Here is a 14,076-nt window from a genome sequence, read left to right as displayed (position 1 = left end):
TTTACAACAATAGCAAAAAAAACAACATTTATGTAGCATCATTAATGAAGCAAACATCCTAAGGTGCTTCACAGGGCATCATCAGACAAAAACTAGGGTGTTGTAGGCTGCACTCCCTTTTTAGTTATTTGAAAAACCTTTTATTGATGTTTTGTTTGCACTTCAGCCCCACGCTCCTGATCTATGGGCACCCGGTGCGGAAGGGGGTCGGGAAGGAGGAGGACCTCCTCGTGAACCTGCTCCTGGGCCTGGCCAAGTTGGCCATTAACAGGTCCAGGCAGCGGGCGATCGACGGGGGAGTCCCGCCCGATTGTTTATCCCTCTTCCGCGGCTACGTTCGCGGCCGGATGTCCCTGGAGACGGAGCACACGGTATCTGCCGGCACACTCGAGGCCTTCCGTGCTCGGTGGGCACCGCGGGGACTGGGGTGTTTTGTTGACCCCTTTAATCACATTTTGATTTAAAGTTTGTAAGGTTCCTTTAAATTTTTGTCCTTGGTTTTACAGCTGACCTGAATTAGGGGCTGTGCCTGATTTAACCCAATTTTGTTGATTTGGTTTAATTGTTTTCATTTAAAAGATTATCAGACAAAAACTGCAATCGAGCCAAGGAAAGAGACATCAGAACAAGTCACCAAAAGCTTGGTCAAGGTTTTAAGGAGAGTCTTAAAGGCCGAGAGAGGCTTAGGGAGGGAATTACAGAACTCAGGGCCCAGACGGTGGTGGGCACTGCTGTCACGGGTGGACCGAAGGAAGCTAGAGATGCACAAATGGCCAGAGTGGGACAAACGCAGAGATCTCAGAGGGTCATAGGAGGTTACAGAGATGGGGAGGGTGAGATGCCCCCTTTGAGATAAAAAAAGAGTAAGTGGTTATGCAACTGTTATCATTGAACAGAGAGCTGGACTTTTCCAACCCTGTAAAAGAAAAACAACTTTGTTTTGGAAAGAGGAATCAGTATCTGCCTTCTTTATTTCCCCTAGAGAGGGTTCACTGTGTAGAGCATAGAGCTGGCTTCACTTTGTCACAGAGCTCCACAAGGTGTGCTCCTTCTTTTTCTTAACAATGTGGCTGATGTCATTCTTCAGAGTGTTCATGCACAATTCAAAGGAATCTCCCAAGTCCTTTATTACCCGAGTTTGCTTGTCCAGATACATTCGCAATCTGTGGACATCATCTTCATCCTGCAGCATACAGGTTAACATGTATGAACTCAGATTGTCGCAGATATGGAAAAGTACACGTACAGGCTGAATTTTACAGGCTACCCACAGGCGGAAAAACAGGCAGGTGCCCCTGCAAATTAGGGTGCTGTGCTATGGGTGGCGTACACACCACTGATCCAGCCACCCCCACCGATCCACGATCTTATGGGCAGTCGGAGAGGCAACAAGTAGGCTGCCTGCCCATTGGCCCAAATGGGCCATTAAAGTGGAAAATTAATGCCCAATTAAGGGCCCCATGCCGCTGCTGTTCCGGCACAACAAGCAGCGAGACAGGTCTGTGCCCAGCATATAGCCTGGCAGGTTTAACCCTGCGAGCTGCTGGTCAGTGAAACAGGGGTGCCTACTTCCTGGTAAAGGCAAAATACTACAGATGCTGGAAATCTGAAACAGAAACAAAGAATACTGGAAAAGCGCAACAGGTCTGACAGCATCTGTGGAGAGAAAGTCGGAGTTAACGTTTCGAGTCCGCATGACTCTTCTTCAGAGCTAAAGAGAAGTAAAAATGTGGTGAAATTTATACTCTTTAAAGGGAAGGTGGAGCAGGTGGAGCTGGAAAGAAGGCCAGCGATAGGTGGAGGCAAAGGAGAGATTGCCAAAGATGTCATAAACAAAAGGTCAAAGGAGTGTTAATGGTGGTGGTATTGGCTAAAGGAGGTGCTAATGGTGACAGTAAGGATAGAAAGCAGAATGTGATAATAGCCAGACAAGGGTAAGCACTCTGGAAAGAACAACATGAGCAAGTGACAGATGGCCCTAGTGGGGGTGTGGTGGGGGTAGGGGAATGTGATGGGAAAAAAGATCGAAAATAGGCTAAAAGGTGGGGATAAAGCAATGAATGGAAACGATAATAAATTTTAAAAATTAATAAAAATAAGTAAAAAAAAATAAAAATTCAAAAATAAAAATGAATATTGAAAAGAGGGAATAAAAAAGGGGTGTGGTTGGAGGAGAGAGTTCATGGTCTGAAATTGTTGAACTCAATATTAAGTCCGGAAGGCTGTAAAATGCCTAGTCGTAAGATGAGGTGCTGTTCCTCCAGTTTGCGTTGAGCTTCACTGGAACATAGCAGCAGGCCAAGGACAGACATGTGGCCATGAGAGCAGGGTGGAGTGTTGAAATGGCAAGCGACAGGGAGGTCTGGGTAATGCTTATGGACAGACCGAAGATGTCCTGCAAAGCGGTCACCCAATCTGCGTTTAGTCTCTCCAATTTAGATGAAACCGCATTGGGAGCAACGAATGCAGTAGACTAAATTGAAGGAGGTGCAGGTGAAGCCCAAATGTCTGTCCTTGGCCTGCTGCAATGTTCCAGTGAAGCCCAATACAAACTGGAGGAACAGCACCTCATCTTCCGACTAGGCACTTTACAGCTTCCTGGACTTAACATTGAGTTCAACAACTTCAGACCATGAACTCTCTCCTCCATCTTCACCCTTTTGTTATCCCCTCTTTTCAATATTCATTTTTATTTTTTCCACTTACTTTTATTATTTTTTAAAAAATTTTCATTTCTATTCATTGTTTTATCCCCACTTTTTAGCCTATTTTTGATCTTTTTTCCAGCCCCTAGGGCCATCTGACACTTGTTCATGTTGTTCTTTCCAGAGTGCTTACCCGTGTCCTGCTATTATCACATTACTGTCACCATTAGCACCTCCTTTAGCCAGTACCACAACCATCAACACCCCTTTGACCTTTTGTTTATGACATCTTTGGCAATCTCCCCTTTGCCTCCACCTATTGCTGGCCTTCCAACCAGCTTCACCTGCTCCATGCCCCTTAAGCAGTGTAAATTTCACCACATTTTTACTTCTCTTTAGGTCTGAAGGAGAATCATACAGATCTGAAATGTTAACACTTTCTCTCCACAGATGCTGTCAGACCTGCTGAGTTTTTCCAGCATTTTTTGTTTTTGTGTCTACTTCCTGGGTCCCCTGTGTCAATCAGAGGCCCCCCCCCCCCACACAGTTTTGCCTCCCCACTGCCCTGTCCAACATGCCCCCCCCACCCCACTCACTAGGACCTGTTAGCCTGGCCCCAGCGAGATCTTGGACTTAGCTGAATGTCTTGGTCCTTCTCTGTATGCCACTGCCTTAGCCTACCTGCAGCACCAGCAGTGACCACTGCACTTACTTGGCGCTGCTGGTGTGCAGAGCTGCAGGCCTCCGATTGGCTAGCAGCTGTACGGGGAGCCACATCCTCCTGGAGGTGGACAGAGAGCCCGGCCTCATACTCGTTAAAGGGCCATCGCCTGAAAAATCAAAGCCGAGCAAGCCAGCCAAGCGAAGGCAGGCTCGCCCCCGAAATTTATGCTGGGGTGTGGCGAGCCCCATCATCCAGCCCATAATGTGTGACTTGATTGAAATACTGGCCACATTGTGTGACGTAGGCTTACCACCTCCCACCACAGCACAGCTAAGAGCGGGAACCTGCAGTGGTGGGAAATGGACTCACAAACACTTACATTGTCACGGAGCAGATGGGCAATGGTGAATCAATATGTCCTGCAAGACCCATATCCCACTTAGACTTGGCTTCAATTTTGGAATGTACAACCAGGCGGGTTTGAGAATTGAACTTGCACCAAACGTACCGGTGGTCGATGCCGCCTCAATCCCAGCAGTTGGCTTCGAACCCTGTTCATGTTTTGGTAAAATGCTTTAAGAGCCTTGGCAAATTCAACTTCATAACTGGCCTTGGGTGTACCCTTACTGCCAAAGGCTTGTATGTTCATATGCTGGAGAGACTTCTTTGGGGCTAGGGTAAAGCAAAGTGACACCAAGAAGTCAGACACAAATTCATGTCACTACCACAAAAGCGAAATACTGCAGTGATGCTTCATCTTTACCCGTCCCATTACTACTCCCTTTGGCTTTTGTACCATGAAAACTTCTGTCATTTAATCCCTCCTTCCCTCCACCCTGTTACGGACCTTCCCTTTTGGTCTCCCACCCTCCCAACCCCTTTCACATGTTCACAATCTGTTACGTTTCTCTTTCCTCGGTTCTGATGAAGGGTATTCAGCCCGAGAAACCCTATTCCTCTCCACAGATGCTGCCTGACCTGCTGAGTATTTCCAGCATATCTTTATATCAGGTCATTACTGCCACATTTGTGCTCAACAAAAGGAATGGCCGAGGAGTCACAATCAAGTAGTGGGCAGTGGGTAGTGACTAACTGCTATGTTAGCACTCTGCCCCATTTTTGGGTGAACCTGCACTGGCTGAGGCTCCTGCTGGAAACAGGTGGAAGCTTCATACATATATGCAAATAGGTGTCAAGGGCCCTGAAGTAATTTTCCTATTTGCCCACTTGACTGCCACCAATTCCTGCCACTCACTGCCTGTCAGCCATACAGTTTGAGAGGCAACCATTTTCAGCGTTAGTTCAAAGGAGCCTCAATTGCTACCTTAAAATTAGAGCTCAGATATTCAAGGATGAGGCCATGGAGGGGGTGATACCAGCAAGCACTTCTTCACACAAAGGGCAGTAGAAATCTGGAACTCTCTTCCAAAGAGCAGAAGGTCAATCAAACATTTCAAAACTGAGATTGATTAATGTGTGTTAAGCAAGGGTATTAAAGGATGTGGAGCTAAGGCAGGTAGATGAGGTTAAGATAAAGGTCAAACATGATCGAACTGGATGGCGAAACAGGGTCAAGAGGTTAAATGGCCTCCTCCTGTTTCTATGAAGCTGAATGGGGAGTTTTGCTGGTGGTCACTTAAAGCCACCTGAAATGTTACACACTTGCTCCTGTAGGATCCAAACCCCATTCTAGCTTCTGCTCCACATTTTTGATTCAATGCTAAACATTTCACAAGAGAGCGTCCCAGCCATTCTCCTGCCTTTTGGGGAGTGTGAGGTGCACTGGGAGCTTGCTTTATAATGGGATTCCAGCACAAAAATCAATGGGGACCCAGGTTGAATCTTCTGGACATCCCCCTTGCAAGATCCGAGGTCTATTAACGCAGACTCTTCAAAATTGCATCCCCCCCAACCCTATCTTTATGGTGTTTATTTTTCAATTCACTAATAGGCTAAATAGAAATATCTGTTCTTTTCATTCTCCGTACAAGTTTTTCCAGATCCTACGCTGAAGCTGAGAGGGAGGGTAAACAAGTGGTTTGGCTTCATGACTCCAGCAACTTTGTCTGTGGCTATTAGCCATGACAAAGTTACTTCTTGTGAAGCAACTGAGGTGAAAAGCCACACTCTTTGATACCACAGTTTCTGTGGAAGGATGATCTTCTTGAGAAAAGCATCTACTTGCATCTGTGCTTATATTGGCGGAGAAGGTAGGGAATGAGGCAATGTAGATTAGTGAGCAGTGATTAGCTATTACATTGGTATTTTATGAACCCCTGGGATTGTTGGATGGAAAAGTACAGAGTTCCATTGTTTAAAGGCTCTGGGAATTAATCCATTGTATTTCTTTTCTCTCTGCCTTATAGAAAATGCTAGACCTTTTGTTGTTTGGCAGAACTGTGGACCTGAAACCTCTATTGCACAGAACGTTAGACCACATCTGGAGTACTGCTTTCAGGTTGGGCATTGACCCTCTGGAAGGATATATTTGTAGTATAAGGGTCTGGTATATACAGGGTTAATTTGGGACTGAGTACAGTACCGCCTACACAATGATGTAAAAAGGCACATGACCCAGATCTAGGGTCAGTGTGGTATTGGCCAGAGACATGTTAAGACCTAGAGATGAAGACAGCTCTTTGCTTGTAGCCTTTACTGCATATATGTATATAGTTACAAAGTAGTTAATAAAGACTTGCTGTAAACATACAGAAGATCACAAAGACTTCCTTAACAGACACATTCTGTAACCAACACCATTACAACATGGTGTCAGCTCAGGATCAAAAATCTCAACCTCACAAGAACCCTGATAAAAAAAAATTAAGGAAAAGAAAATCTTCAATGGATTCTGAACTGAAAGAAGCTCCCAACCGAAACTACGGACACTGAGGAAATTCACCAGATAAAGCTCCATACAGAAGAGCCTGGAAGCTAAAGGCAGAAGGCTCCATAGAGTCTCTCTTGGAAGTGGAGCTTCAGCATGCAGAGTCCGTAGCAAGGGTGAACTAAATCCTTTTAACTTCTGGGCTGCAGCCAGTCCTGCGAAGCCTTTTTACAAATTCAGTCAGAAGCGCTGTTTGAATGAAACCTATCGCTAATCATGATCTCCGACTCTAAGCCTCAACACGTGGTCTCTGAGTTGAAAGGAAAGAAGATAATTTAATAATTAACTTACTCAACTCTAGGGAACCTCACAACCATCTGAACCTTTAAACAGCAAACCTGCGGTTAATTTATACTACACATATATCATTCCTGAGGGTAAGTGTCCAACCTGAATGCAATAGTCCAGATGTGGTCTAACATTCTGTACAATAGAGGTTTTAGGTCCACAGTTCTGTCAAGCAACAAGAGGTCTAGCATTTCAATGCTACATCACTGAATAAATCAAATTGACAGACAGCCAGCCCACACAGCCACTGTTAAAAGTTCTTCTTCCAGAAGCGCGGTGCTGCCATTTTGCGAAGCCCGCCAAAACCAGCAAGTGCGGGAAATAAATTTTCCTGCAGTGATCAGTGACGCCATCTCGGAAGTCTGTAAGCTCCACTGGGACTCATTCAAGGCCCAGAGCAGTCACAAAATTGGAGTCTTTGGAGGAAAAGATGTTTAAAATACAGCTATCGCTTCAGGTTTAAAGAAAAATCAGCAGAGGAACAAGTAAACACACTTCTTTACTCAACTGGACCAATTGCAGATGACATCATTGCACAACAGGATATTAATGAGTCATCCGTCAAATTTGAGGAGGTTTTAAATCCTTTTGCGTTTATTTCAACTTGAGATCCAACAAAATATTAGAAAGAGCTAAATTCAATAAGAGGATCCAATTGCCTGGGGACCTGTCAATTCCTTCATAAATGTTCTCATAAACTCAAGATGGCAGAGGGATGTGAATATGGAAATTTAAAATCTGAGCTCACCTGAGACAGAATCGAGGTGAGTGTTGCAGATGATATACTGTCTGACCTCCCTACAATCTAAAGATGATCTTATCCTAGACAAGACAATCCAGCTAGTTAGACTGTCGGAGCTACGTGAGCAACACAGGACCATCCTAAGGGCAGAGAATACAACATGGGGCAAAGCCAACCCTCAGTCCAGCTTATCAGATCACAAAGATGCAGAGACAATCCAAGTCAGGGAAAACAATTCCTGAACCACCCTGTAGAGCGGCCTTGCCAGTTCTGACACAGGAGGGATCAGTGTCCTGCGAGTATAGCCCATTGCTCCCACTGCAACTGACAGGGACACTTCAGTAAACTGTACAAGTCAAAACCTCAGCATCACACAGATAGCCCAAAGATAATCCATGAGGTTGAGACCAAAAACCCAGAAGAGTCACAGCCATGCTGCTTGGGTGAGGTCAAAGATTGTGGTTCTTCGTTTTGGATGCTGACATCCTGGTAAACAGTCATCTAACAAATTTTACATTAGATTCAGGTGCCAGCATGACAATCCTGTCAGAGAAGGAACCATGGCTCAAAGAACTCTGGTTTCAAACAGCGGACATTCCACTTTACGGGGCAAGGGGAGTCCGACTCCCGGGAGCATCAGCATGATCCTGGAAACACTGAAGTACAACAGCAAACAGATCTTTGAGCTGATGTCTGTCATCCGTAACCAGCCTTTTTCTCTCCTGAGCAGTGATGCCTGTGTCACCCTGGATCTTCCCCAGACAGGGGAGGAGGTCAAGGCTACTACCGTTGTTATCCAATCATGATAGCACAGTCCTGAGTACTCAAAGACTAAAGAGCATTCAGACTTGGATTTCACCTCCGATCTCTCCTCCCTTAGTGGAGCGGGCATGTCCATTATCGTTCCAGGTCCCAGAAAGTCTCAATGTTAAGACCAACCTACTGCCCACAGGATTACCATGACACCTCCAGTGGAAGTGGCACCAGAGAATGATTTGCAGTCTGAGAAGCCTCTACCTCCGACTACAATGAGGGTACAGCTGGCCGACTCAGCAACCACTGTGCACACACGGCAACTTCCAGCCAGTGTGCCATAACCACAAGGGATGCTGGAACCTGGTACCAGTCTTTCACCACCGACAGCAAAACACAGAGGTCAGCATACCACTAAACCTTCTCCTTGCCACAGGAACGCTCTTTCTCAGACATCACAGGGCTTCCAGAAGGCCCACATGGAGAAAGAAGAAGAAAAGACAGTGCCAAGGAGACAAATACCATGTTCGTCCACCCCGCAAGAAACGATCGAGAGTCACAGCATTCAATGCAACAGCCAAACCAACCTGGCGTGGGTCAACATTATGCAATGGAAGAAAAGGGTGAAAGCATACTCAGATGTCAGTCCAACCTCCATGCCCACAGCAAGATCAGAACCAACAGAGCCTACCACTCCTCCGACAGATCGTCGAATGAGATGTGGAAGGGTTATTAGGCCTCCTAATAACCATCTGGACCTCTAACTTCAAGGACTTGAAAGGGGGAGATGGGGTAGTGAGAATGTTGTAATAATGCTCATACAGTAATAGCAATAATGTTGGAATAGCATTAATGTTGTAACAATAAGGTAAATGCAAAAGACTTACAACAATGTAAGACTTGAAGTAAACTAATGTAACTCTTTATCCATGGGATAAAGACTTGGGGGATGTGTGATATAATGGTCTGGCATATACAGGGTTAATCTGCGACTGAATACAGTACCAGTCACACAGTGATGTAAGAAGGTACATGACCCAGATGTAGGGTCAATGTAGTGCTGGCCAGAGACATGTTAAAACCTATATATGGAGGTGACTCCTTGCCTGTACCCTTTACTGCATACATGTATATAGTTACAAAGTAATTAATAAAGACTTGACGTTAACATACATAAGACTATGAAGATTTCCTAAAACGACCACTGCCATCTAGGTGGGCAAGGGTAGCAAACACATGGGAACACCACCACATGGAAGTTCCCCTCCAAGCCACTCACCATTCTGACTTGGAAATGTATCACTGTTCCTTCACTGTCGCTGGATCAAAATCCTGGAACTCCCTCCCTAACAGCACTGTGGGTGTACCTACACCACATGGACTACAGCGGTTCAAGTAGGCAGCTCACCACCACCTTCTCAAGGGCAACTAGGGATGGGCAATAAATGCTGGCCCAGCCAATCGAAGCCCACATCCCGTGAATGTATTAAAAAAGACACGTTCTGTAACCACCACCATAACGAAAATAAGATAAAAGAAAAATACTGCAAATGCTGGAAATCTGAAATAAAAACAAAAAATGCTGGAAAAACTTAGCAGGTCTGACAGCATCTGTGGAGAGGGAAACAGAGTTAATGTTTCGAGTCTGTATCGAGATTGTTTTGAGTTCTTCAGGGCTCTGAAGAAGGGTCATACGGACTTGAAATGTTAACTCTGTTTCTCTCTCCTCAGATGTTGTCAGAACTGCTGAGTTTTTCCAGCATTTTCTGTTTTTATACCATTATGATTATATTGGCCTTCGGGTACAGTGCAGATTTCCCAGAATTATACCAGGACTGAAAGGGTTAAAGGACAAGTTGTCTAAGCCTGGTTTGTATTCCTTTGAGTTTGGAAGCTGCAGGGGTGATCTAACTCATAATGTTAAGATGACAAAGGAATTCAAATCAGGTACCGTAGATACAAATAAACTATTCTCTCTGGTGGGGGAATGCAGTACGAGAAGGCATAATCTGAAAATTTGAGTTGAGTTTCGCCCGTTTAGGAGTGAAATCAGGCAGCAGTTTTTTCCACAGAAAGGGTATTGGAAATCTGGAACCCACTGCTCCAAAAGGTTGCGAATACTGGGTCAATTGAAAATTTTAAAACTGAGACCAATATACTTTTGTTGGGTAAGAGTATATGGAATGAAAGTGGATGAATGGGGACACGATGCACATTAGCCACTACTTGGTAGAATGGATAAACGGGGCTGAATGGCTTAACGCTGTTCACATATTTTTTGGATTATTGTGTATGGGAAGGAAGTTGCAAAATTCGATTTTATTCTCCATGGTTTATGTTAACTTGGTTTTGACCTTATGCTTGGTGGTGTTCATTGTGGGAAATGGAATATTAATACAGAGGGAGTGTTGGCTGTTGGCCTGAGCTAATTTGCACTGAGCCAAATACATTCTGCAAGTTTTGCATACCATCACTTATCATTTTCTTTAAGGTGTCCTTCATGGTAACATTGTCTTCTCTTAAGGTTCTGTTGACATCTCTCAGAAGTTCAATCTCTTGCTCTAACTTCGATAACTTGATGTAAAGTTCGGAGAGCTGGTCATCGCCCATCTCCTGCAATTGGGCAGAAAATTTGATCTTGAAATATTGTACGGAATGCAGTCAATGTTTATTAGTTTTCCAACCTTTATTAAGTTTCCTGCAGAGCTTGCGTACCACAAACATAATCTGGTCAGCCAGCAATTCCTTCCATAATTTTAACAAAAATGTGCGGCTTGTCGAGAATAAAATACAGAGATTCAAATCATCTTGTTTTTCTGGATGTTTGGCAATAATAGATCAATTTGATCGAATTACAGTGTTGTTGAGTTTTATTTTTACGAAACAGTAGAAAATAACTTCTAAGCTGTATCATTACGTATGGTCCAGCATTTAGAAGCACCACCAAGGCTAAAATAACAGCTGCTTTGGCTCCAAGTTGGGACCTTCTACGTTCTGTTTAGTGCTTCTTATGGGAGTGTGCTCCACACTTCTACCACACGTTCTGTTGTAGTATAAAGGGTTAACAGATGGAATATCTGACATAGATGATAATGTTTCACTGACATCAGTCAGTGTTAGACCCTCGAGAAAGAGAGGTAGAACACCATGGTCAGGAGCGACATGCCTACTCTGTAACCTGCTTAGATCTGGTACTAATAAACAAGCATTAAGCAGATACCAGAGTATGGTGCAACACCTGCCCCTTGATTTCCCCCCTCCTCACCGTCCAAGGGCCCAAACACTCCTTTCAAGTGAAGCAACATTTCACTTACACGTCCCTCAATTTAGTCTACTGCATTCGTTGCTCCCAATGCAGTTTCCTCTACATAGGAGAGACCAAACGCAGACTGGGTGACCGCTTTGCAGAACACCTTCGGTCTGTCCGCAAGCATTACCCAGACCTCCCTGTCGCTTGCCATTTCAACACTCCACCCTGCTCTCATGGCCACATGTCCGTCCTTGGCCTGCTGCATTGTTCCAGTGAAGCTCAACGCAAACTGGAGGAACAGCACCTCATCTTCCAGCTAGGCACTTTACAGCCTTCCGGACTGAATATTGAGTTTAATATTTTTAGATCTTGAAATCTCTCCTCCATCCCCACCCCCTTTTCGATCCCACCCGTTTTTTTCCAATAATTTATATAGATTTTTCTTTTCCTACCTATTTCCATTATTTTTAAATGAATTTCCATCCATTGTTTTATCTCTACCTTTTAGCCTATTTTGATCCCTTCTCCCCACCCCAACCCCACTAGGTCTATCTGTACCTTGCTCGTCCTGCTTTCTACCCTTAATTAGCACATTCCTTAGATAATATCACCACCTTCAACACCTCTTTGTCCTTTTGTCTATGACATCTTTTGGCTATCTTCACCTATCACTAGCCCTCTATCCTACCTACTTACCTTCTTACTTTACACACTTATCTTCTACCTGGCTTGTCAAAGACCTTTAAACTTGGCTGGATCTTTAATCTTACCTGGTTTACGGCAGCTAGTGCTATAAAAAAGGGGGCATAGTTTACTTGCTGCGGCTCTACAGTTCTCGATGCTAGGCCCTGGGAGAGGGCTGCACTGCACAGATCTTGCCCGGCCTGAGTCGGAAGGTCAGGCAAGATCGGATTGCCTGGATTTCCAAGTAATTTCGAGCGCAGAGGCAATCTGACTCAATTGCCACTCCATCAGAAGTTACGGACCAAACTTACACAATCCTTCCTCATAATCTCACCCTTGGAGCCCTGATAACATCCTGGTGAGTCTCTGCTGCTTCCTTCCCAGGTCAATATATTCTTTCTAAATGTTCCCTGCAAAGGACTATATACAGTACTCCAGATATGGTCTCCCCAAGGCCTTGTGTAGCAAAACTTCCTCCCTTTTATACTCCAGCCCTCAATTTATAAAGTCTAACACTTAATTAGCCATTTTGATTATTTAACCCATCAATGTCTCTTTGTAATTTTACACGCTGGTCCACATTACCACCAATCCTTGTGCCATTGGAAAGTTGCCATAAATGCAAATTTACTTGCTCAGTTTACATGTTACAAATTTACAACAATCCACTCAAAAAGCAAACAGACCATTTCCACACAGGTGATGGCAATTCCTGCTGCTTTAATCTCTCTCTTGTTAATGCAGCCCCCCTCAAGGAGGCAGTAGGGACAGTGCCATTTATGAGGCTGAAGTGAACTCATTCTCAACCTTCTGTTCATGTGTTATGTGGGTCAGCTTCAGTGACTGTGCAGCTATGCTGGAGCACCAAAAGGAAATCTACTGGGATATACTTTAGGAAAAAGTGAAGCGTACTTACCACACTACTGGGCAGTCGTGGTCTTACATCGTCAATAATGATGCTGCCTTCATCAGTGAGTTCAACCTCATCCAAAGAGGAACTGATTCCAATACAACCTTCTTCAAAACATGAAAAAGCAGCAAAACAGAACTCAGTTACAATCTTGATACTCACTCCCATTGGAGTCGACCAACATGTTAATCCCACAGGACAGTAATTGACATACAGTGACAGAAAAACAAACTGCTATTTACTGCCAAAGACTTTCCATGAATTAAGTCAATAGGCCTAGCAAGGACAATGTTGTTACTGGTGTTGTTCAACTGTGTGGTTTGGAATTACACTGTAAAAACCCACACCAGTTAAGAGCTGTAGATTCTCTCTCCCAAAGTGCCCATGGGTTATCTAGCAGGCTTGGTGGGCATTTTTAAATCTTTAAATTTTATTTTATATTTTACATTTACACCTTTAGACCTTTACTTAGCCTTATATTTATTTGCAGAGTGAAACGTTATGAGCATATGCCTTCTAACTTAACCATCCACAGTTTCAGTAAGTGTCTCCTTTTTATCTGCTCAAATAAAATCCCAAGAAATACCCTTCACCTGCAGATAATTAAATACATTTCATATACAATTAACAAGCAGCAGTACTAGAATGTGATTACGGTGATACTAAATGCAAGTAAGTGGGATGCCTGCTTCATAAAAGCTATCTTTCCTTGCGAATTGATTCCCCACAACAATGTCTTGTGGACTCACCCTTCAATCCTATATTAGCTCAAAGAATTTTTGTTCCATTCATTATTTTTGACCTAAACCCAGAACCTTGAGCAGACGGAGTTTTCCAACTTTAAATTGCTCTTACTCAGGATGTCAAACTGTGAAATGATGCCCATCCTCTCCCAAGCCCCCTATGCACCCTGTAGTATTAGGGTGTTCAGGGTTGAAAGGGTTAATATGTGGGATTGGAAAAACAGTACCGCCCACATGATGATGTAAAACATACATCACCAAGAGTCAAGACGGAGGATGCTCATTGCTTAGACTGAGTAACACCTATAGTCTGGAATTAAAGGTCTGATGACGACCATGAAATCATTGCCGATTGTCAGAAAAACCCATCTGGCTCACTAATGTTCTTTGGGGAAGGAAATCTGCCATTCTTACCCGGTCTGGCCTACATGTGACTTCAGACATACAGCAATGTGGCTAACTCTTAAATGCCCTCTGAACAAGAGCAATTAGGGATGGGTAATAAATGCT

The 14,076-nt window shown here is 44.1% G+C and overlaps 1 protein-coding gene across 1 annotated transcript in view; it reads right to left on the bottom strand.

Annotated features, from left to right (window-relative positions):
* Positions 1-998: 998 nt before the first annotated feature.
* The window catches only part of kif28 (kinesin family member 28), a 67,616-nt gene continuing 54,538 nt past the window's right edge, over positions 999-14,076 (bottom strand). Inside the window, exons 19-22 of the mRNA XM_041207556.1 lie at positions 12,830-12,930; positions 10,448-10,592; positions 3,818-3,981; positions 999-1,183 (exon numbers count right to left, since the gene is read on the bottom strand). Of these exons, the coding sequence (XP_041063490.1) occupies positions 1,016-1,183; positions 3,818-3,981; positions 10,448-10,592; positions 12,830-12,930 (578 nt within the window). The 3' untranslated portion in view covers positions 999-1,015. The remainder of the gene's footprint in view (positions 1,184-3,817; positions 3,982-10,447; positions 10,593-12,829; positions 12,931-14,076) is intronic.

This window comes from Carcharodon carcharias, chromosome 2, assembly GCF_017639515.1.
Source record: "Carcharodon carcharias isolate sCarCar2 chromosome 2, sCarCar2.pri, whole genome shotgun sequence".
NCBI classification, from domain to species: Eukaryota; Metazoa; Chordata; class Chondrichthyes; order Lamniformes; family Lamnidae; genus Carcharodon; species Carcharodon carcharias.
This window is presented reverse-complemented; position numbering and strand designations above follow the sequence as displayed.